This window comes from Oculina patagonica, chromosome 12 (assembly GCF_052425735.1).
Source record: "Oculina patagonica isolate OP01 chromosome 12, crgOcupat, whole genome shotgun sequence".
Taxonomy (NCBI): domain Eukaryota; kingdom Metazoa; phylum Cnidaria; class Anthozoa; order Scleractinia; family Oculinidae; genus Oculina; species Oculina patagonica.
The window spans coordinates 304,214-330,142 of NC_135769.1; the positions used below are offsets into that span (position 1 = coordinate 304,214).

At 37.2% G+C, this 25,929-nt stretch overlaps 1 protein-coding gene and 2 long non-coding RNA genes across 3 annotated transcripts; 2 read left to right on the plus strand and 1 right to left on the minus strand.

Annotated features, from left to right (window-relative positions):
• The first annotated feature begins 2,401 nt into the window (after nt 1-2,401).
• On the plus strand, nt 2,402-4,667 carry LOC144631467 (uncharacterized). Its single transcript, XM_078489907.1, has 6 exons — nt 2,402-2,427; nt 2,760-2,827; nt 3,332-3,446; nt 3,628-3,710; nt 4,021-4,063; nt 4,571-4,667. The coding sequence occupies exons 1-6, from the start codon at nt 2,407-2,409 to the stop codon at nt 4,634-4,636; spliced, it is 396 nt and encodes a 131-aa protein (XP_078346033.1). The 5' UTR covers nt 2,402-2,406; the 3' UTR covers nt 4,637-4,667.
• Nucleotides 3,617-25,399, minus strand: LOC144631484 (uncharacterized). Its single transcript, XR_013566754.1, has 4 exons — nt 25,321-25,399; nt 20,171-20,302; nt 10,769-10,848; nt 3,617-3,725 (listed from the first exon to the last, which is right to left on the minus strand). It is a non-coding gene; the product is annotated as an uncharacterized LOC144631484 (long non-coding RNA).
• Nucleotides 5,869-11,884, plus strand: LOC144631478 (uncharacterized). Its single transcript, XR_013566742.1, has 7 exons — nt 5,869-6,124; nt 6,789-7,129; nt 9,043-9,074; nt 9,584-9,600; nt 10,797-10,854; nt 11,183-11,277; nt 11,796-11,884. It is a non-coding gene; the product is annotated as an uncharacterized LOC144631478 (long non-coding RNA).
• Nucleotides 25,400-25,929: the final 530 nt, after the last annotated feature.

Consider the following 25,929-nt stretch of genomic DNA (forward strand, 5'->3'; position numbering starts at 1 on the left):
AAAGCATCTCTGCAGACTAAACTAATAAACGATCCATTACTTGGAGACCTTCCACATTGAGCAAGTGCCTCCTAAGTGCCAACAGTTGTTGCGTCATAGCTTACAGTGAACGATCGAACGTATGGTTGTTTCTTTTCTGCAGTTACAAAACTTTTTCACGTCCACATTTCCTGCGTTTGAAACAGCCTTCCACATATCGCGGCACATTTCGTTGCATAGACGTGTTTATAATAAAAAAGGTGCCCTTTGCTAGTCTGCTTTTGCGGTCAGTTTATTACGCATGGCTGGTTATAACGCATGCTCATTAATAAGTGCACGTAGTCCGCAGCTTGGAAATTTCATTTTGGAAGGTGTGCAAGAAACGTGTCACGAACTTACAAAAGAAGGGTACTTCACAAAGATTAGGACTTGGTATGTTTGTTTCTTTTATATCTAAATTCACAAATCTAAATTTCACAACCTATTCAACTACAGCTTCTTGTGAAGCTACGGCACACAACCACAACACACAAAATCACGCTAACGTGTCACATGGCCACCACCTTTAATTTAGCTACAATTATCCGAAACAAACAACCTTGTCACTCTAAAACACTATGCGCGGGGTACGAAATATTCTTGTAATCCATCAGTCCCAATGTTGTGTCAAATGAAAGTGTAGTTTGAATTATAAAGGCAACATTGGAGCCTGCAGATTGCCTCGTGCCTACAAAAGGAAACTCGAACGAGTTCAGATTTGCAGCGGCGCTTACTTTGACTTTATTACAATAACGACACTTCTCTTCTTATTCTTTTTGGGTCCGCAGTGTAGTTGCCCCCGCAGGGTTTTGGCCCAGAGGCCAAAACCCGAGGAGGCACCCTAGGACTCCCCGCGTGTATAACAAGGACAAAGAATATTTGTTGAAAAAGTAAGAAATGTGTTTGTAATGGGCGAAGCGTTCTCGATTTGACAAAACTAGGCGCGCACGGTCGTGACGGGTAATATTTTAGCAAGCGCGCACGGTGGTGTCGGGTACTTGCAACCACGAGGTCGCGTTTGGTCACCTTCGCGTTTCGAGCTTCGCCATCTGCTAGCAGCGTTTTGTTTTCCGGTTTTGGACTACGCGTGTTCACAGATTTGTTCGAGCGGTTTCTCTGCTTTGGTTGTGTTAAGTGATATTTGAAGCAAATGTTAGTAATACGTCGAAAGATTTCGAGCAATTGGTTTCGTGTTCTTGGCTACGTGCCGGCTACCTATGTTCCAAGCGTTACATTTGTAAGGTTTGCTTTCGGAGGTTTGTTGTATCGTATACATCTTACAAGTTACAACGAGTAATAAACAAACGCGTGAACTTTGTCATGTAGTACAAGGTACAACGTAATTGCTAACAAACTGTCAGATTATTTGATCCAAAGAGTGGGTTGTTTTCTCGAATCTTTGAATGTGCCATATTTTGTTACTCGTGGAATTTTTTAGGCTTTAGAAATTATTGTAAGTTTATTTTGAATGTTATAAGCCCGGGAATAAGCTTGTGTGTTGTCATCACGAATAATGTGTTATGTGTTATTTCCGCTAGGTGTCATTTCCGCGCGCTAGGTAATATAATTCGACTTGAACTTGTGAATATTTTTAGGACGCAACGGTGTCACACAACAAGAAATTCCGCATGACACAGTAAAAAAGAAGCCTAATTGTGCAGTCCATCGGCATTAATAATTAAAGGCGACAAAAAACAAATTATAAAAAAGGCGGGGGCAGCTTTATAGTGAGAACTATTACTAGTGATAAAGGAAAGTGTGCTTTTTGCATACAGAACTACAAACATTTACCCAAAAAATAAACTAAAACAACTTCCATTGTCCACGTTTGCACAAGCCCGTTCGTTGACACAATGTTGACAAAGAGCGGGGGTGCAAAATATCAGGAGAAAGAAAATTTGCTTACCGAGCATATCATACGAAATGAACTAAAAATTCATAAATTACATAAAATTCATTGCGGCCAATTACAAAAAAATCACTAAAGCGCTGAACGTTTCTGCCCCGTTCACACATTGGTTTCGATTTCCGCGTTGAAATCGACGTACTTGTTAAATGTACTTATGTCGTTTTGCAAAGCACACGTTTAAAAATATTTACCTTCAACGTTGACTAACTTTACGCATTAGACATTAAATATTTCTGTTTCCGGTGCAATTCAAGGTGTTTTCGTGGTCATACATTATAAAAAAGAAAAATTGTGGACTTTTGTAACCCAAGGACTCTCCTTCGCTAAAATTCAAGGACTATTGAAAACCTGATTTATTCATTGTAACATTACCTGACCACTATTATAAATTATTATTACAAACAGCTTTTTAAACTTGAACTAATCCTATCAATCTGATATGACAAGTGCTTCAAAAAATCTTTTTTTATTTATTTCAGATGGCAGCAAAACAGCAGAAGGTAAGATGTTCGAATCAAGCGTGACTTTCTTCTACTCATAAGATAACCATTTAAGTTTAATCGAATTTTTTGCCATGAAATATCAAATATAATTTCTTCTGCACGACCAAAGCACGTTGCACCTTGAATTCAATTCTTGACAGTGGTGATTTTGCTATTCAAGTGAGGAAACTTATGTTTTTGAAAAATTAATTAGCTTATGTCAGGTTAAAAGTGCATTACTTAACAATTGATTCGCGCATTTTGTTTAGACTTAATTTCGCGACTTCGTCTGACAATTATCAAAAATATCAAGATCTAAACACGTGAACATTGCATTTTATCGATTTTAGGAAAGTGGCGAAGAAAGTTCCTCAGACGAGGATGAAGGCAAGCTTCCAGAGAAGTTTTACGGCAGTAGGTAAGACAGTGGCAAGACTAACGGATCCTAATCATTTTAGATTGTCAATAATTAACCTTTTTCCTGATATCTTAAAATCTGTGCTCCATTTCACTGAACATATTGTTGATCGCAGTTTTTTCAAATCACAAGTCTTCTCTTTGCCACTTTTCTTTCCCTTTCGTGTGTGCCAAGATTAAGTTTCTATAGTAATACAACGGTACTGTAGTTCCATTCAAAAAGTATAATTCCATTTCGAGTTAAATTTCATTTCATTCTCCGCCGTCCAAAGTCCGCTCTCGTTACTACATGCTTCACATTTATCTTTCAAAGCCTTTGAATACCCTACTCATATCCAAGCTATACATTAGACACAGATATTTCTCATTTCTCAAAATATTGTTCCTTAACTTCCAAATTAACTATACATGTAGGCAGATGGAAAAAGAATCAGCGAATTATCCCTTGATTCTTAGGAAACGCTGTTATTTCATCTTTATAATCCTTTTGATGTTCGTGTTTTAGCACACCTCAGTTAGAGGTGGAAAAAGGAACCCAAGCGGAAGAGGAAATTGCAGAGGAACAGGCAGGAGCACTGGTAACTAATGAGAACGAGGTGGATGGTCTGGATAATAATCAGGTCAGACATCAACTGCTTACTGAGCATTGTGGTAATTCCTTAGAAACACTAACACGGTGGCATCCGACTCTTACCGTCTGTTTGTGACAACTAACACCAATGTTACTAACTTCACATGCACTTACATGTAGCTTTTATAATGGTCTTCTAAGAATTAAAGTCAACTGCCTTTTTTCGTTAGGAAGATCCCTTACCAGGATTTACAACATCAGGCCAAAGAATTCAGCAATGTTCAGATCCAGGAGGGCGACACAGTCCCATAGTGTAAGGAAATAGGATCTGTAAATACAATAAATACATAAACTACAGTGCAGACAAGTTTGGCAATATGCTAACTGATCCACGTCTTCAATTAATGCACTATCATTTTTGCTATTGTTCCACGCATTATTTAGCAACAGAAAAAATTAAAAATTTGCCATTATCATTGAAAAAGTGCTAACGCAAAAGCCGATGTTATGGTCTTAAGAATCTATCTGATACGAAGGGGTGGCGGGGGGTTCAGATCGTGAGGGAAGGGGCATTCTACTAAAGGCAGTAGCAAAAAAGTAAAAGCTCCCTTGTCCTGTTTCAGGGGTGTAGCTTGTCCTCTTCAATACGAGGGAGCCATACTCCAGGTAGGTTCCTACACAGTTCAATTACCCTTCTTTCTAGGTCAGGAAACATTCAATCGCCATCACATGGTGGAAGTGTGCCAAAACAGATTTCAATTGCAATAATATATTTTAATTGCAATACAGATAAACATACAAAAAGCAACACAAAGTCATTCTCTTTCAATATCTCTTTAAAAGTGTTTGCAGGAGGGGTTTCTCTGTTGCTTATATCGAAAACTGATCAAGTTGTCGCAGTCTCTGGCAAATCATATTAAATAAGTAATACCATGAAAGAAATTGAAACAAAAACTTCAGTGACGGGGAAATGTCACGCAACATTGTACTCCTTGAGAAAACCTCACGCTGATTTTGGAAATAGATGGAAATGCTTTCTTATTATTCTTACATTCAGATTATACGGTTGTTATTCACAGTTAACAGTGTCCCAAATTAGCACAACGGTGATTAATAAATCATCACTTAAAAAGTATCATTTATTTATCTTTGTTTTGATTTCGTCTTTTACAGGAACAAGATGGTTTAGAGGATGTCGTGGTCTTCATATTTATTATAATATATCTATTCAGAATGTAATAAAATAAATTTCGTTTTTATTTCTTGTTCATGTTTGTGTGTGCTTTGATTTGTGCTTTGGTTCTTAGCAAACCTTTATTGCATATTATTAATCAACTCGAATCGTCTAGGTACCTTTGAAACGAAAACTCGGACTCTAGACATAAGGTCGATACGTGCCTACTTTTTCTACTGAATTTTGCTGAAGTTAGGCAAATGCGGGTTGCTCACTTAAGTGAAAATAATTTTGTATGAGAAAATTACAAAATCAGTACACAATAGATTTGTCTGCGTGATACAAGGAAATGAGATTTCGTCTTAAAAATTACTGACACAAGAGTGCCATCACGAAATGGAGTATATTAGCCAAGGTTCTTGATGGGCATATTTACAGACCGAAAATAAGACATTGACCATAAACATGAGAAAGAAACGAATAAAAAAACATTTTATGCTCTGCTTAAATTGTCAGCAAGCTTCTTTGTTGAAGGTAGATTTATTTGCAAATAAGCGATCATTTAGCTATGTTATATTGTATCAAACACAGTCTTTACGCGTGTATAAAAACCCTATACTATCATCAGGATAGGAAGTCCATAGAAACCATTGAACCAAAGAGTAAATGGTGAACCAAACCTAAAATAATTAGCGGAATGCCACACTCTCAAAAATTACCCCTTGGTAATATTTTCACTAATTTTGCTTTCACTTTACCGTTATTCGTCTCTCCTGACCTCCGTTTTTGTCTTTTTTGTTGAGTAACGAAAACGGTATTTGTCTCATTGTTTAATTTATGACTCATTTCTTGGGTAAAATCCCACATGAAATTGAAATCAAATTTCATATCATGCGTATCGACAGTAAAAATCCCGCATAAATAATCTGGGCTTTTCCCGAACTATCTTCCAAACAAGAAATAAAAGAGCACAAATTCTATAATGTTGTATTTCAATCGCCAAAAGAGTGAGCTTTTGGTGTGTTGTGATCTCTGTCTTAGTTCGTAAATAAAGAAATTTCCTATGTTCTAAAAATAAAGTCGGCGTCAGTCTTTGTTTACAAAAGTTCAGTCGACAATTCCCCGGCCGCCCACACATTACTTGAAATTATTCCTTCGTGTTTTCATTTGCTTTACATCTACTTAAAGAAATCAAGTCATCCGAAAATCAGACACCAAATTAAAACTCGAGCCCTTAAACAACTCATTCTTCTGAATGTAATGAAAAAGTAAACTAAGTGATAGATACCGGGTATTAAACGTCAAACGAAACATCTTAACATAAGCAACTCGCTGTTACAAAACAAACTATCACATTAACTTGCCTTGGCACATACCGGGAAAAAACCCATTTCTTGCATGACTAACCATTGTGTTTGTTATATTTCGCTTTTCTGTGTATCAAGTAGAGTTGTTCGGCTGAGCTCCGAGTCGATGTTCCACAAAATGCAGCTTAGACTTTTCGCTGCTTCAAGCGAGCATGTACAATTAAAATGGACAATAAAGCAGCAGAGGTAAGTCGATGAGCTTCAAGGCCAAAACGCAGGTTTCCAACTTTCAAATGGGGTTCTAAACACAAGCAAAATACTTTTCACTCGAAATCGATTACGGTGAAGAAACGTAGCTACAGCAGTAATGCCTTTAAATGGACTGCATGTGTAGTAATTAATGTCATTAATGTGTTTCATGAACATACATGTATAGCGGGTGCAGTTGCGGAAGTCGCACCTTGAAATTGGTTAGTTTGAAGGCAAGTATTTATAGCGTATCCTTCGTGGAAATGCTTATGTTAAAAATCGAGCAGAGAAAGTGGAGCAAAATACTACTTCCATTTACAGCACAGAAAGTACATGTAGCTTTCAACTTTCATCAACACATTTATGCTAATTTTATTTCGTGACAGTTAAAAGCTTGGCTGCCTTTTGATAGTTATGGTTGTAATATTACCATTGGGGGCAAGCTGTCGAAAGCTGTCTGCAAGTATTCTTCAAAGAAGATTAGCGTACATGTGTAACCCATGAACGTCAAAGCTTAAACATGCTTAAGAGCTGTTCGGGTTAAGCGTGAATAAAATTGTGCAAAGAATATCACTGCCTTGAAAGCTGCCCCCAAAGTGAAAGTTTATTTGAATTCCGTTAACTTCATTTTTTGAAATTCGTTTTAATTGAACATGTTTAGTTGGTATGAACGCTGCATTGGACTGGTTCATCGCTTAACAGAGGCTTTTCCTGACATATGTCTACGAAATTGCCCGCGCTCGAAACGATGGACTGACCGTCTTGGGAATTGGGAGAACTACTCTGAAGGGTGTTGCATAGGAGTACAGTATTGTAGTAGCTTTGCTGTTAGTACTGAAGCTAAGAAGAGAGATGCTTCGCGGCAGGTCACGCAAGTCCTAGATTGCTTGAACAATGTCTACATTTCAACCGTTCATTTCGTGTGATTGTACTGAACCACTGGTACAGAACCACCACAATGAAGTGGTCCTTCCAGGAGTTGAAATTTCAAAACCGTATACTGTGAGTATTCCGTAATCATAATCACATTTTATTTCTTACAACAAGTGACTGCACGAAGCGACGTTCTATTGTCAAAATGAGAATTTATTTAGCTAAGAAAGGTTTTACATATCAAACAACCTACCAAATTCACTGTATTATTAAAGAGAACAGATTAAAAAAAACCTTAACTTTGTTTCTTGGAAGCGACAATACAGTTCAGAACGTTGAGACAAAAAACGTAAACAATGAAATCCAATTTATACAATTTGAAATATCCCGCAACAATTTCCTTCATAAGCAATCTCCAAATATAAATAGAAATTAAAACAAGATCGCATAAAAGCAAAATTATTTTGTTCTTATCATTCAAGAGAACATCTACAAAGACACCGAGAAGTTTCCAGACCATACCTGGCATTATCACAACCCGCAAGGGTAATTTCTTTTTCTAAAGACGACAAATCTTTGCGTTTTGACCGCAAAACAACCTCGAAATCGCTATCTCATACATCTCCAAGTACGCCTTCAGAACAAAAATCGATTTTTAGGCCTATTTGTAGCCAATTGAGAAAGGAAATCCTTCAACGCCACGCAATCGAAATACGCGTCTTCGAAGATAAAATGAAAATGGCGTCCCCACTGAGCATCAATGATGACGAGAACGCCAAGGTTGTTTACATGTTCATCACATAACTAATAGCGAATCATATCGAAGCTTACATAATACACTAGTTTCATGTTTTCTATCGAAAATGATCATTGGTTAGCACGCAGTGTTTTACTCCTTCATGTAAGGAACATGTGAAGTACCGTTCGCCGGCGAATGACAAACACAGCGCGAAATTTAAGCCACAGCTAGTGTGACAATTGAGTCCTTTTTTTGGTTTATTCTTGTGGAGCCCGAAAAAATAAAAAAAAGCAATGACTGCAAAAGTCTTTGCACCCGGCGCAAACTGGAAATATACCCTCACCGTATAGAAGAAACTACTTTGTTAAGTTTTTCAGTTTTACAAGAGAGTTGTTTGAAATTTGTCTTCTATCCAGATCGAGTTAGAAAATATAATATTTGCGAAAGGAGGAAAAATGGAAGTACCCGATAAAAAACATGGAGAAAGCAAACGAAGAAACCGACCCACTAATCACTCCCGGCCGAAAAGATAAAAGACCAACGCTTAACTGAGTGTGCCCTCTCTGTAACCCGATTATTAAACACTCGCACGTCAAAAAGGGGTTAATAACCGCCAAAAATGAAACACCTGACATTTACGTATCATTTCGCGCCTTTTTCCAACCTAAATGGAAAAAGCTCCAAAACTATTGGCTGTTGGCTGAAGCTTAGCTCGGCAAATGAGAGTAATTGACGACAAATAAAAACACGTGCTCAAAGTGAGGCTTTTTGCAGGCGAGTTAAGAACGCATTAACGACCCGTGTTAAAGCCTGTTGCAACGCATCAATTTAACTTTCTTGCAAACAAAGCGGGTAGGTAAGAGTTCTTGTTTTACGTCAATAAGAAAGCACTAAACTAGGGCAACAGAAAACACAAGAAAACGACAATTTGATCACTGACAGGATCCAATATGGCCACCTCCCAGACCCAACGTGTACCACAACTACGAGTAACGCAATAGAAATGCCAAGGGATATCTGAGAAAAGATATAGAACCTCGATTCTACCAAAACAAGCCTTTATTCGACGAGGGAAATAGATAAATAGTGCGCAAGAGCTCGACATTTAATTCACAAGGCGAAGCAAAGGTCTTCCGAAGGTAACACTTGTTTTGATTTCGAATATGAGATCAGGAGCTCTGAATTGAATAGTAAGCGACTGCAAAATAACATAAAAATTTCGAATTTAGCGACGCTCGCGTGCCTTGTTGTATACAAAGCAAAATCACGCTATAAAAGTAACAACTTTTCTTTAACTTAACAGAAAGCCAACAAAGAATGGCGCAAAATCAGAACGTAAGTATTAAATATTCCCCGTTTTTGCAGTTGACAATGATTGAGTTAAGATATGAAACGTGTGTCACCTGTACAATTCAAACGCACTTGATCGGTCCGCCCAACAATGTCACCCCATGAGCCTTTCAGCTTTTTACTTGCGAACAAAACACACAATACAGGTACGCAGTGGGTTTTCAATACTAAACACTAAACACAATTGTATCAATTCTTTTTAAATTACCCAAACAATATGATTTTCACACTTTCCAACAAAATTTCGACATTGAATGAATACACCAAGCTTGTTGCTGAATCGATGGATAAACGTCGCTGTTAACAAAGAGACTTCTAGTTCAAAATTGTTTTTGCTTGTCAAAATATAGTATATAGTAGAGGAATGAATACATATATAAACAAATTTAGGACAGTTAAAGGCTAGCAGCATTCATAAAAATTCTTTAATTTAGCTGTGTAAAGTAGTTTTAAGCTCCTGCTAACACTGCTTCACTCTATTGTTATTATTCTAGAACCAAGCTATTCTTGGGTAAGTAATTTTTTTAATTGCCCAAGTAGAGTATAAATAGATGTACATACACTGCAACTGCCTGGTACAAACCTGACAGGGTTAATTTGTACCTTTATATGTTTTCTCCCAACAATTTGTACACCAACATTTAAATTGTGAGGATGCAAGGGGTCCTCATGTTGTCCCCTTGGGCACTCTAATCCTAACCCCTCTCTCCACTTAAGGTGTAAATGGGTACTGTTGAACTGTTAAGCCTGGTTTTCACTGGCGATGCAAGCACAATCGCAAGCACAGATGCAAGCATACATGTAACAGCTTATTTCACCGTTTTCACGGTGAAATAAGAGCTGAGAAAACACTCAGATTCTCCCACTTCTGGGCATTTGAGCCTTATAACTACAGTGAACATTGTGTTCTTTTGCTTGTGCTTACGCTTATGCCGACGGTCGTTTTCACTTGGAACAAACTACTTATGCTTGCACTTGTGCTTTTGCCTGCGTTGCTGGTGAAAACCATGCTTTAAGGCAACCTGACAAAATGCTATGGGGAACAGATGAGCCATTTGGCCCCCCCAGTCCCTTAAATTAGAATAAACCTTGCCTTTTAAAGTAAAAAAAAAAAATGTAAGGTTTCACAGGTCCACCTAGTGGAGGCCAGTGGTGTATTGCTTTTGCAGCTGTGCAGAATCTGAGCTCAGGAGTTGGTCTATGTTAAAGCCTCTTTGCCCTTGTGTTGTGTTGCTGAGCAAGATATTTTTATCAAGGCTGTGCTCTAAGAAAAATTACAAGGAGCCCAAAGGTTCCAAACTATGAGATCCAGGGTGCCCAGCATAAAGCTTATATGAAAGAAATAAGATTATCTGGTCGCCCAAAGACAAAAGTTAGTCGCCTGAAGCACCCGGGCGCCCTTAGGGCACAGCCCTGTTTATAACAGTGCCTCACCCCTAACCAGGTGTTTACGGCTGTAAATGGGCATTGTCAAACTGTTAGGCGAGTGGCATTAGAACAATTGATCGACACTCTACTTGTTTCGAAAGGGGTATGTGTGTTTCCAGTTAATCCTGCCTAATTTAAATAGCATGGGAGTCAGGCGTGGACTTTGTCTTACTGATTAATGTGCAAATTATATTGTTATAAAAAGCAAAACATGAGTATAAGATACACCATAACATCAATTATGTACTTACTTGCTAAATTTATTCATTCTTCTAACAGAAATCGAGAAACGATAATCAGGAGGATCCTCTCACATGAGCCAGCATTAAGCCTAGATGTAAGAACAATTTTTAATTAATTTCATATATTTACAAACTTGTAACATTATCAGAAATCCAAGATAAATTGATTTAGCACGCAGGCACCAGTGTAAATTTAGGAGCTCATAGGACAGGGTTATTGGAGACAGGGAACTTACATTGTTACATTGCACAGACTATAAACACCTCAACACTATTGGCATACATGTAGAAATTCAATTTTTGATGCTGAGTGGCTAATTCATGGCCTTACTTAAGACAAATGAGCTTTTGTAGCTTAACAGTGAGTATTTTTTCATTACTATCAAGTTAAAATGAATATCATTTTCATCCTCTTCTTCTTAGTCCCTTTCAGACAGGGTGCACGACTACAAGTACAGTCTTTATGGTCGTGTAATATCTCAGTGTACGGACCAAGGTGTATTTCATGGCCCTGTTGTGTAAGTACCTTATAAACTATGTATACAATCTCAGAGTAAAAACACATGCATATGTACAGTAATTATCATGTTGAAAGGCTGGGTGGGTAATATTTGGCCCAATGCCATGGTGTAGGTTCTTTTAAAATAATTGAGAGCCTTTTATATTTTTCCATATGGCCTGACCTAACTCAGTCAAGATTTAGAAGTATTTTATCAAAGAACCTTTACTGAGCTTGATGTTGGAATGTTGTGAAAATTTCAGCAAATATTCTAATTTGCATTTGCTAATAAAATAAAAAATATCATTATTGTTAAATTGTATGGGGCTGGGTGACTTAATTTGGACTGGTTTCTTGGCCTTTCACTGATAGTTGTTTTAAGACATCTACAGATTGTACAATTCAAAGCAAAGCTGAATATAAACACTCCATTCACCAATCCTTACATCTGTTGTTGTCACATACAGTACACTCTGATACCACTGAAGGGAATATCCAAGAAAATTAACATTGTAATATGTGATTTATCCATTTTAGTGGAATAAGTCCTGAGTCTCAAGTAATGACTGTCAGAAGACAATAGGCTGATGGGTATGTACATGTAGAGTATAAATTAAATAGAAACCTACAAAAACAGTGTAAGTACTGCACTACACTATACTGTAGTACTGTACTGTGGTGTACAAATGTACATGTAGGTTGTAAGTTTATTCATTACTACTACAACCACTGCTACTGTTGCTGCTGCTACTTTATAGGAGGGAACAGAATGTGCACAATACATGTAATATGCAAACAGGCATGCACCTAGTAGAAACTCACTGTGACCAGTTTAGAATGGAACAATTATTAGATGAGGTTGAGCTTGATAGTGACAATTACCAAGAACCTGGGCACTGATAATTTCACTATCATGCAAAAACCAAACCGAATAATTACTGTTTTATTAGACATCGTAGGTGCTTTGCACATTTCTAAAAAGAAAACTATTTTTTTTTATAAAGCGACACAAGAAAACCCAGTTAAAGACATGTTTCTAAACAACTTTGATGTCAACAATGCAATTGAAAAACTTGCAAAAGTGAATTGTTTGAGATTTTTGCATTTTAATCACAAAGTTTTCCAAATGGTTTCCCATTACTGTGGTGAATCTTGATGACTCAGCCATCGCTTCGCTAGAACAAACTAGCGAGGCAATAAAAGGCAGCGTTGGCATGATTCGGCACAATGCAATTATCTTTCCCTTTTTATCTGTAGAAATAACATCAGTTGTACATGTATAGTCCTATTGTCTGTAGATATAACATCAAAAATTTGATGTCAGCATGACTTAGCTGAATGCTGTCAATGTATAATAATACAAGACGCATATCTGCGTGAACTTTAGCTTTTTTCCTGGCATATCTAGCTGTAAATGCCAGAAAGTCGACCCGATGAAATCTCAGTTGTCTTTTGTTGATTGTTTCACAGCTCTTGCATACACTGTAGCACAAGCAAGTATATTGTAAGCATTGTATATTCCTGGTCCCGGTCTGTAGTCTGTGTTTTACACTGACTGATTAAGTAATAAATTTTAGGAACTTATAAATGTTCTGACAGTAAAATCTGAACTTTCAACCTATTTGGTTGCATTCGTGTCCATCTATATCTGGCCAACAGGATACATAGTTCAAGTAGTGCTGATTGAAATGAAATCACAGCAGTCGCGTGTCGTGCAGTCTGCAGTTTGTAAACAAGTTCATTCTTAATGCATACAAATGTAAGTTATGAACGAAAACTTTTTTCATCAACAATGGAGAAAGCATTCGCAATCAATTCAGTAAAAATGCATGTATTCAAGTTGCTATAAAATAAAATTTACCATGATGATGTTATTGCATTGCTTCTGAATCAATGAACATGCTTTGCCGATTGGCATATATTACTTCTTGTCTGGTTTAGCGGCCCGTTGATAAATACAGGTTATTTTACATGCATCCATAGTCCTTCCAAAATGTATTTGTCAGTTGAAAATCAATAAAATAAAGTTTTACTGTTATTGTCTGTGAGGTTTCTGCTGGAAGCGAAAGCTCAATAGGATGTTTCCGGATTTGTTTATTCAGTGGCGAGACAAGGCGCTTGAAATCCCAACAGTTTAATACGCAGGCTACCGAATTTGTATTTAGTGCAGTTGACCAATTGCAAGGCACTGGAATGAAAATGAAAAATAAAATCAAGTTATGCAAGCGCTTAGAGAAATCAATTACTTTACAATGTACATTTAAAATCCGACACTATTATATTTTATAAAATGACATGTTTGTGTTTTCAAATGGGAAATGTGCAAAATAAAAATCAAGTTTCATCTGCAGCACAGGCCAACTGCTTGGGCTCCAACATGGTGGCCGGAAAGCAATTCAAATTCTGCTACAAAAAGCAGTAAGATCACCATTGCGAACTAGTAAACATTCACATAAACACCTCAACTGTTCAGATTGATAAAATTTGTGGATTGTATAAGGTATTTTTTTAAGAAAGTGTGACAGATTTCTGGTGGCCCTCTTTGATCTCGTTGTGCATGACAATCCGAAACTCAAAATGCTCTATCTTATAGACAGTGAATGCTATGGAGCCTAATATCTTCAACAAGATATATTTAAGGATGTCTAATAGCCAGTAAAGGATAAAAACTCAGGGGCATGTGTTTCTGGGTTTTACAATTTTGATTACGTCACATGAAAAGCAACAAGAGTCAAGATTAGAGCTTACAACTGCGCTGGTCTCGTGAGCACTTTAGGGGAGCCAAGTGGGGGGGGGGGGAACAAAAATGCACCCCCCTCCCCTTATCCCCTTTACCTGCGTCGAACAATGTTGCGACTGAGAAACAAGATGGTAAGAAAACACCTTGCGTGACATTTCATGGTTGACTAGTTCTATCTGAAATTAAACATTTTCTTATATGCTAATGGTGGCCTAATTTAATTCCTATGATCCTGATCCGTGAAACAAAAAAATCTTTTAAATCAGCATCCAGTGTTGTCTTGAATTACCGTTTCAAGATTGAATAACCAGCTCCGAAAATGGAATATTGGAGCAAATAATTAAATCAAATTTGAGAAGAACACTAGACCTATGACACTAGGGCATGTTTGTCTCAGTGGTTTTCCATCAGATTTCAGAAATCATATAGATGACACAGCTCCAAAAATAAATAACGCTAAAAAGTTGAATATTTCACACTTAACATGCATAGTTTAGACCAGAAGATTTGTTTAGTTTCCGTTTGTAGCAGATTTAAACCTTTCAGAGCATTGCGTGATTCTTGCCGATCGGTGCCTTGTGAAAGTAAAAATTTGTTAATGCCAGCACATTCCAGGACACAAACGTAATGTAAATAAATGTAAATTCTTTCCCACTAAAATGTATTTATTTAAAGTGTGAAATTTTAGTATTTTCTTCAATTCAAACGCTTCAAAATACTCACACTGAATTTTGTAAGTAAAGATTAATGGATTCGCAAAGATTTGAAAGGTAGCTGATAATAGCTTTGAAAAATTATGGGACACGAGGTCTAGCCGATCGAAAGTGAAACTTGTCATGTCAACACATTCTTTTACACCAACGTAATGATATTTATTCACAGATTCTTGCCCGCTGAAATATATCTTTCTTTCGATGCATGAAAATTTAGAATTTCCTTTGAATATAACGAAATCGAATATTTCACTAAACATTCTTTGTAAAGACAAAAAATAAGAAAATGTTTTCATTTGTTACTGATTTGTAGCTTCTAAACATCGTGTGACACAAGCCTGACCGAGTGGAGGTTTGGTACAGGTCACCGACAAAACTAAAAATAATAAACCCTGTGCAGAGCAAGAACTGCGCAGCGCAGTTAAAAAGGTTTATTACTGCTTTCTTGGCAGTAATAAAATATAATTTATACTCTTCCCAGTCAAAGCTCTAAGCTCTACTGATAATAATAATAATAATAATAAAGACTTTATTTAAAATGAGGGTAACACTAAATAGCAAAGCTAACAAACCTGTGGCCCTCCCTAAAAATTACACTAGAATATTATAAGAACACTATATACATTGAAAATTGAATACGAATATGCATAATAGTAAACGATATATGAAGCTAAAAAGTTAAAACTATACAATAAAATGATGTAAAAGCTGCTGCTCCGAAAACACCCGATCTCTGAGAGATTCTTTAAAGGGCTTCGGCTGTTCGATTCGCCTTTTTGAGATAGGGAGAGCATTCCAAAGGCGGGTGGCAGAAACAGAAAAAGTGCGCCCGCCTTCTGTCTCCCTTCTGAATTTCGGGCAGCGCAAGTTAAAATAAGCGTAGCGAGTGCTTCTTTTGTTTGCTTGGCTATTTAACACAAGTGTTAAACTGAGATGACTTCAGGGGCCCAACTGTTAGAATTTTAATGCAGAAAACTCCAGCTACCGCAGTAACCCTTCAATAAAGAGAAAATTAAAAGAGACACCACTGAGCATTGTTCTTGTTTTGATGTCACTCCCTCACTCTCCCCAGATTTCCTTGAACACTGTAAAGGAGGCCTGCTTCAACATTTCCATATACCTTCTCAAACTCATTAATAATTCATGAATTCACAAGCCAATCGGGATACGCCAATTTGGTCAGGTGCGTGTGGTTTGAAACCCCGATGAAACACTGGACAGAGGCCTTTCCACGATAGTTTGATGAAAATCAAACTCTAGAGTTTGATAAAACGTCAAACCCTTGTGATGCAGGGTTATCCTAATTTAAATATTAATGACACAAACACCAACTGAATAGACAAGCTTCTGTTTGGAATAACTCTAAAATTTACGTTTACTGCGCAATTCAAAAACGTTTCTGAATATCTCGAAGCGACCACCGTTCTTATTCGCAACCGAGTTTTGGACGAATTTTGTGAGCCAATACTTTAAAGACAGACTATCCAGGTCCTCCACTCTTGAAGACTCTACACGCGATGAATATCACAATCCTTGAACACACTTTCTATGTCAAGTAAAAGGAATTTTTGCTCGCACGCTGTTTGGCAAGTTCTCAAAACCTCAACGGCTCACTTGTCTTTGTACTGTGTACTTCTACGGTTGGACTGTGTAAGCAAGAAATCTTCTTGCACACTTTTGGGCGGCCGAAACCGGCGAGATTCATTCTCACCTAACCCGTCCACGTTTCAAAACTAGCAGGACGCCACTGCATGCAAATTGTGGCGGCTTAAAGTAAACAAGCTAAGTTGTGAAAAACACGGATCTTACATAATCATCACCAAGTATGCGCTAATTAGACAAAAGATAGAAACAACTCAATGGTAACGTGAATAAGGCCCCGATTTCAAACTGTACGCTAATTAAACAAAAGAATTCAAAAATTAAGTTTTCGTGAATAATATCTTTTGTTTGCAATTAGGCGCCGATTGAGAAGCTATTTCAAAAACTCGTGCTTCGTGTTTCATCGGGGTTTCCAAACACTCAAAAACAATAACAGCACTCGGCCGTTTCATCAGTTTCCTCGTGTTTTGAAACCCCAATGAAACACTCGCACTCGTTTTTGAAATATTACTTCAAGGGCTGATATTTTCAAAAAAAACATCCAAATCAAATCAATGATTTTTACTTTGTATGCAATTTCTAAAATAAATTATTTTAAAAACTTGAAATGCAGGTGAATTATCCACAAAAACGTGAGTCAAAAGTCCACTAAGTGTTACCGGTATAAGACAGTTAAATTTAAAGAATGTCTCTTGAGTTTCATGTGACGTTTTTCACAACAATCTCATCTGCAGAGTTGCACGTCAATTCACTTTCCTTCTGTTATTTGTATTTTCATCGTATTATTTATCATACAACAATCTAAGCTTTTGTCGGTCAAAAATACCGTATTTATTCGACTAAAAGCCAAGTGATTTTTTCCCCAAATCTTACTGAGAACTGTTCAAAACTCAACAAAATTGGGGTTCGGCTTAAATAGCCGAGTATTTTTGCCAAAAACACCCCAATGGTACATGTACTAGAAAAGAGTTGAATTTCAATGAAATACAGTAGAACCCCGGTAACTCGAACTCTGAAGGGAAACGAAAAACAGTTCGAGTTACCGGGGTTTCGAGTTATCGGGGTCGATTGAATATTTAATTTGCCAAGTTAATAATTGATAGTTTACTAATTTTTCAGCACTTCAGTATACAGCACAGTGCAAATTAAACTTATCGCGTCAGAAACTCTAACACGATCATAAATTCTTAGGATAATGTGGAAAAAGGCTGTCAAATACGTGATCTGTTTGTTGCTCTAATCAATGGGCAACCGTGGCGAGTTGCAAGAACCGGAATTCGAGTTAACGGGGTAAATTTGACCCAAATTTTGATCAAGGGAAACAAAATTTAGTTCGAGTTAGCGGGGTTTTCGAGTTATCGGAGTTCGAGTTAACCGAGTAAAAATGACTGAAAAGTGAGTTCAAATCCAAGGGAAACGAGATTTAGTTCGAGTTAGCGGGGTTGTTCGAGTTATCCGAGTTCGAGTTACCGGGGTTCTACTGTATTCATCTTTAGCTAAGCGATCATCAACAAACGAAAATGAACAAGTGTTACACAATATTTGAAGAAAATGTTTGATCTTTTAATAGTCAGGGCTTTAATAGCCAACAACAACTGATGCGACTTTATACATGTACGCTGGTAAATCACCCGCAAAATTTCTCAAGTGAAAAAAACAACTAGGAAACACTGTTGCAGAACATCATTGTGAAGGCAAATGTTTCCTGGTTTAGTCGCATATGAAACCCTTGTTGCGGAAACAAATTTTGCTTCTCAGACATGTCAATTATAGCCTCAGGTCAAAAGCATTTTTGCTTCCCGGACACAAATTTTGCTTTTGAAACACATGTTGCTCATTTTATGTAAGCAATGGTTCTCAGCAACGAACACACTCACATATTACATTGTATATGCATGCAAGACACTTTGTTCCTGGAACATTGTTTCCTCATTTAGCCACCTACATGTACAAGCATGGACATTTTTGGTTGAAACGCTCTTAAAAACATGAATTTATCACCATAGTAACTGTTAAATACGTGTCAGTACCCCCGTTCCCCCTTTCAATGTTGGCATCTGTCAGATGAATATTTTTAACAACTTTGCATAGGGGTGGGAAGGGGCAAAATGTGTGTGAATAATTATTTTCCAATACTTGTGACCATGGTTGTCTGAACGAGCGTAACATCTGCAAAATTTTACCTATGCAGCGGTCTGAGGCTAAATATCAATAAAAAGATGTAAGAAGGTAGATTGCCAGATGACGTCACAATGACGTCATTGACTTGCAAGGAAATACATTAATGAGATCTGTGCGAAATGCTGCATGTTTTAAATTAGCCCACAACAAAAACATGCTATCCTTTGCTTCCATGTTTCACTTTGCTAAAGAAAATAAATTTGCATCGTTTTAGGGGCGAATTACAACTATATGTGACGGTTTACCGACGGTTTACACATGTTAATGACGTCATAATGACGTCACAGTTACACTTTCAAATCATTTTGATGGCGATTTTGCACTTGACACATAAAATTGCATAGGATATCAAAGTATTTAGTCCTGTGCATGCTTTATACCACGGTTTACAACAGTTTACAACTGGGTTATTAAAAATGTTAATAATAACTTATTTTATATTTAATTGTTCTCCATTAGTAAACCGTTTGGAATTCGTTAAAGTCACGGTATTAGTGTCATAAAACGTGCCATCTTATGTTATTTTATATACTGAACAGATATCGATAGACAATATGTCTCAAAACCTAGTTTTGACGTCATAAAGACGTCACAACATTCGGTAAACCGTATGTAAATCGTTGTAAACCGTTAAAACCTGTCCTTATTTGGTCTTAAAGTTGTCTCTTAAACAAACATTGGTCCAAGGACCCCATTTTAAACTACTTGAAAGTACAGTTTATCAAGATAGGTATCGAATAACGAAAAAATCACGTATCTTTTAATATGTTTGGCCGAGATACACTTTATTGTTTGTTACATGAAATTGACATGCTAAAAACCTGAATTTTCGTCAAAATTGAAGGCGGGAAAGATCGTCATGAAGTTAGAGCATACCCTACTGTCAGCAATGAGTTTATTGCACACCCTCTACACATTGCTTCAGCCAAGTTTAGTTTAGATAAGTAAATGTCAGCGTAAGTTATGGGCATTTGAAACAACTATAAAATCAGACAACCATGGACATTTTTGGTTGAAACGCTCTTAAAAACATGAATTTATCACCATAGTAACTGTTAAATACGTGTCAGTACCCCCGTCCCCCTTTCAATGTTGGCAAATATTCATCTGTCAGATGAATATTTTTCAACAACATTGCATAGGGGTGGGGAGCGGCAAAATGTGTGTGAATAATTATTTTCCAATACTTGTGACCATGGTTGTAGGTAGCAAAACATTTTCCTTACTTCCTTCTAATTTTGCCAACTATGAAACATTACAAGGAGCAATGCTTCTGCAACAATGTTTCTAGTTTAGCCATGCATGCCTTTACATGTACAATGTACATACTGAGAAAACCCTCAATGGGTTTAGTAGGGTATGATTTGACTATGTTGAAGCACTTACAAGAAAACATTACATTTCAACATTGTGTAGTTCTATAAATTATCCATACATGTACCTCCCCCACGGAATGGATTTTTCCTAAGACCCCCACCCCTCTGGAATTTCCAATTAAGCATCATACATTTTCTTAAAGGTTTTGGCCTTTGAGACCCCTCCCAATCCCTTCTGTGGGGGGAGTATGGACATTTTTTGGAATCACACATTGTGGCCAACAACAAGACTTGCCTCTTTAATATGAACATGCTCAATGAAAACCAGTGACGATACATGTACATGATTACAACACTAACCTGCTCTGGAGCTGATCCATTATGGTTTGTTCATTCATGCCAGTGTACAGTTGCTGATTCTAAATTGGACCCACTTGTGAACTTTTTGTTTGAAGACACAATAAGAAATCTCCACAACCACTTGCAAAATGTCTAGTGAAAAGAAAAACAGAACTTGCTCTCTATCACATGACACTTACAGTTCACCTATTTTCAATGCCTTCAGTAAATTATGTGTCCATTTACAAGACTTTTAAAATACTCATTAATAATTCATAAAGAAAATACAAAAGAAATTAATGTTTAATGAGTGTCTTTATATCTGATAAAGACACGGCTAAACTTTACATCCAATTTTCTAGGCCAAAATAACCCCAAATCTAAATATTAGTGCAAGTATGAGTTGATCTACATCAGAAGATTTTTAAGCTGTTCAATAAATTCGCAGTTCATGTTTTATCAAGTCTAAAACACTCGGCTGCACCTCGTGTTTTAAACTTGATAAAACACTGCTGCTCATTTATTAAACATTACATAAAATGTTGAGGCAGACAATCATTTTTTAAAATTTGAATCTCATTTAAAATTTGACTTTGTTTGTAAAATAATGCAATATCATGTACATTTTGCCGATAAAATATATTAAAATATTGTGGTTAAAATCTGTTTAAAAAATATCACTAAACCTTTTCAATCTATTTGATCATCATCAGAGTGAAAATCTGCATGAAGCTGGGTGTTTTATAGTTTAAGCTTTATCTGTTACGTAATACCAGTTCCCATGGGAAACAGATCAGGTCAAATGATTGAACTTGTTTGTTAAGTTCTGGATGGAAACGTGCGATATAAAACGCTTCTTTTATTCTCCTATTCATCTATGAATGAGCAGTGGTTAGAACGTCTCACAAGAAGTTGTGATTTGGGTGATTCTCAATGTGTTTAGCTGGCACCGACTGCCCATTAACATCTGAATGCTCGTTGGCACGGACCTCCAGGTTGTGTGCTGTTTTGTCAATATATGGCGAGAACTTCAACGAAAAGTTATACAAGAAAGGTGTCGGTATTATAGAAGTGACCTCAATGACGTCACTTATGACTCCCCTGACAGTTTTAAGTGTTCAGTAACTAAAGCAGGCCCACACTCGTCTTTTAGCTGCATCTAAATTGATTAATATGCAGCACTGAGACACACTGTCTATCAGAAGAATACTGCACTGTACATAACAGCTACATGTACTGTATACGAATCACTGTTTTCAAACGAAATAATCTTCAACACAATGCTGTAGATAAAAAAAGTCACATTAAGAGGAAATCCGCCAGGACTTCGAGTAGTTATTGGACAAAATTATGTACCAAAACTATTTACACCTGATTGCAAGCTTTTGTGTTACTGCTTCAAATATCTTAATCGAAAGAAATCTTTTCTAACAACACCACACATCGAAAACACATTTTGAAGTTCCGCTGAATTCCACTGAATCGCTTTAAAGATGTAAGCTTTTGCCCATAGCTTGTGAACTTTAAATATCATTTTCTCAGACTCGGATAAGAAATTGTTGTACCAGAATTATTTCCACCTTATTGCAAATTTTTTTGTTACTGCTTCAAATATCTTATCAAAAGAAATCTTTTCTAACAACACCACACATCGAAAACACATTTTGAAGTTCCGCTGAATTCCACTGAATCGCTTAAGACGAATTTACAAAATGGCTACACGTGAGATTTTTCCTATACCTTGTGAACTTTGAAATTCATTTTCTCAGACTCTGATAAGAAATTGTTGTTGGTGTTGTCACGGATAATTACTTACATCTTTACCTTTTATTAAGGGTAGGAAATAACGCAATAGGATTTAAATTATTCTGGAAATTGATTTTTGTCCAACTTTAATAAATATTACTCGACTTCCTAGTGGATTCCGTCTTAAGCACAATTCGGAAAATGCCTAAGGTGAACAAAGCATTGTTGTTTTGTAACCACATACAGAAAAATTATATTACATACAAACTATCATTAGTGGGTGGCGCGGTGACCTAATGGTTAGTATGCCGGACTCCGGATCGAGTGGCCCGGGTTCGAGGCCTGGACGGGGTCATTGGGTTGTGTTCTTGGGCAAGACACTTTACTCTCATAGTGCCTCTCTTCACCCAGGTTTATAAATGGGTACTGGCGACATAATGCTGGGGGTACCCTGTGATTGACTAGCATCCCATTCAGGGGGAGTAGAAATATTCCCAGCCGCTTAATGCTACAGAAACCAGGATAAGCTCCGGCAAGTATGAGCCACTTTGGCTTGAGGCTTCCCCTTTATCATTAATTGATCACTGGAGTGTCCGTAATAAAGAGGTTAAGTTTATATGAATTTTGCTCTCTGGGGCCGAGATTTAGTGTTCGAGATTTAGAGAGGGCAGGGCTGCAAATAATTTTTTCCACTCGAAAGGACATATGTCCTACTAAGACACCATCTTGGTCAGACAAAACAAAATTGTGGTCAGACATCACCAAAAACAAAAGGTTGAATTTTATTCATTGTTACCGTAAAATGATTTACGATCAAAAAATTGTCCGGACATCATGTCTGACCCACTTGGGATTTCGTTGGACATAAGCAAATTTTGGTTGGCCAATGTCCGATGTCCGACTGTCATTTGCAGCCCTGGAGGGTCTGTATTATAGAGGGTTTTTTAAACAAAAACATGTCAGAATTTTGTCGGGACATCGGAAGATGTCCGTAATAAAGAGGTGTCCGTATTAGAGAGGTGTCTGTAAGGAGAGATTCAACTGTATAACCAAGGAGCAATAATGTAAATTATATTGATAAATGTATATATGAAAGTTTATAAAGGAATGTGTTATATATAAAAGGAATGTGTGACTATGTAACCTGGGTGTGACAACTTAAACATCATGACATAATTATATGTAAATATTGTAACGATGTCTAAGTTTGTTAGAGAAATGTTCATGTCACCTGCCTGTCACTGTGTTGTGTTACATAAAAGTTGTGTGACTACATAACCTAGGTGTGACAAGTTTTAAAAACATCATACCATATGCAATACTGTGACATACATCTATGTTTGATAAGTAATGCTTTCGTTACCTGCCTGTCACTACAGTGAGCATTGTGTTACTAAAGATTAAGGTGTGCCTTTATAATCTGAGTTATGACAAATATTGAAACAAGTCCTCATATTCAAATTATCTGCCTATCACTGCACCGTATTATGTGACAACTGGAGAGTGTGACCAGGTTACCTTGGTGCAATAAACTGAAGATCATGTTCTATACAAATAATGACCTAAGTTTATTAGAAACGTTCCATAAAGAGAGTGTGACAAGGTCATGTGTCATGCACAGGTCAAGGTCACAAGGTCATTAGCACACTGTGTCACAAAAATATTAGTAACATGTATCTAAGAATATACAAGTGTTCACATTATCTATCACTACAGTATTGTGTGACATTAGAAGCACGTGACCAGGTAACGGCAACTTGACTCATCACAAAAGGGTCAGTCCTAACATTTAAAAACATGTTTGTAATGAAAACCTTCCACAATGAATTTATATGTATGTCTGACTTTCATGGCATATTGATCTTTGGGCTTCGTGCAACTATAACATTCCATTTACAAAACCTAGTTGCACCCTAACAGAGGACGTTTAATCTCTGTATGGTTAGACAGTCTTTCTCCTCTACTAAGTTAAATTTTTATAGATTTAAAGACATGTACGAATTTAAGTCAGTGCAAAAAACGTTTGGAATTTTTACAACTACGAGAAAAACATTGCTATTTATTATACAATGTACCAACATCTCCATATAATTGTTCAAAAAATTATATCAACTTTTGCGTTTTCTTATACACTCTTAAACTAGAAATCTTATTTTAGGACAAATTTCTCAAAACAAATCGCGAATTAAGGACCTTAATTCTTAAATAAAAAACGGTCACCTTAAATCAAGTGATCGTTTTTTATTTAAGAATTAAGGTCCTTAATTCGCGATTTGTTAAATTGAGAAATTTGTTCTTAAAATAAAATTTCTAGTTAAGAGTGATACCCACAACAAGCTTACATGAACATGGCTACTTTTTAAGCATGAAAACATTTAGTTCTCAATCCTTCACTCGTTTGTTCGGATTTTAGGCATAAACAGGTTTTGATACAAACTGATGTGAGACATGTTCTGCAGCTGAAAAAAAATCGTAGATATGATCATGCAGGGGTTGACAAAGACAGAACCAGAGAGTGCGGCAGAAAACGAACGTAAACGCAAGTAAAATTTCCACTTGACTTCAACTCTTGTTTTGATGCAGATGGACGTGAAGTAAGCTTTAAACCATTTACTATAAGCTTTAAAATTGGTAAAGGAGAAAAAAACTATATTAAACTTTAAAAAGGTTTTGTAAAGCTCAAGCTTATTTGTGCTCAGATGAAACTGTTGATTATTATTAGAACGAGCTGATTAATTGTTCTGATCTTTCTTTTCGTTTTACATGATAAATAAGCTTATACAGTAGAACCCCGGTAACTCGAACTCGGATAACTCGAACAACCCCGCTAACTCGAACTAACTTCTATTTCCCTTGGACCCACTTTTCAGTCATTTTTACTCGGATAACTCGAACAACCCCGCTAACTCGAACTGTTTTTCGTTTCCCTTCAGAGTTCGAGTTACCGGGGTTCAACTGTACAGTTGAACCCCGGTAACTCGAACTCTGAAGGGAAACGAAAAACAGTTCGAGTTAGCGGGGTTTTCGAGTTATCCGAGTTCGAGTTACCGGGGTTCTACTGTACTACAATAACCTTCGAGCTCGCCGTACGAAACCTCGTGCTCTATTTTGAGAGAACAATCGACCTAGTGTGTTCGTAAAATTTGCCATTATACGTGCAAGTTCTGAAACTGCTGTGATTAATTTAGGCGATATTAAAAGCTTACAAAAGCTAAGATTGCAAATGCTAAGAACAGAATTTAGCGAAGTTGTAGTCGTTATTACGCCAGATGCATGAAGATTCCCGGGGAAGATTCTTTACTACACGTTGTGATTAGATAAAAACTTCAAGCGCTTGGACGAAAAATGCATACGGTACCTCCGTTCAAGCTGTTACAAAAAAATTGCAAACTAGCTGTTTGGATGACATAGCTATTTAGCCTTACCTTTAATTTTCCTTTGACTGCTAAAAGAATGCTAGTCACAGTGTTCACGAGTTGTGTTCACGAACGCCAAGAGGCGGTTCATCTTGCAGGATCGCGCGAAGCGCGACACTGCGAGCGCGCGCGTTCTCCAGCATCATTCCGTCATCAGCGAGGAAGGTGTGTGGAAAGGAATTTTTGTCAAATAGTTCTCTAGAATTGTTCTCTAGGAGTTTGAAGAGACTTAACAGCGTCCAGCGACAAGCACTTACATTTCAGGCAATCCATTGATAAACAAACGTTGCTACACTGTTCTGAATTATCATCGACTTGAATATCGTATGTCCCTTGGGCACCGCCACACCACAGCCAAATTCTCGACTATGTCCCTTGGGATACTACCGTCAAAAGTAAATTACTGAGTGTTTTAAATTTCTTTTTACAAAAGCAAGTTGTCTCGAAAACAATGATTGTGACCAAATCCATAAATTCGCTGCTATTCACCCCCCTCGTGGAACGCGGAAAGAGAATCGCGAGAGAACCTGACACCAGCGCAAAACGGGAGGCACGAGGGGGTGGCTCTTTCGCTCGCTTCGCTCGTTCCCGCCCCCACCACCTAGTGCTTCGCACCCG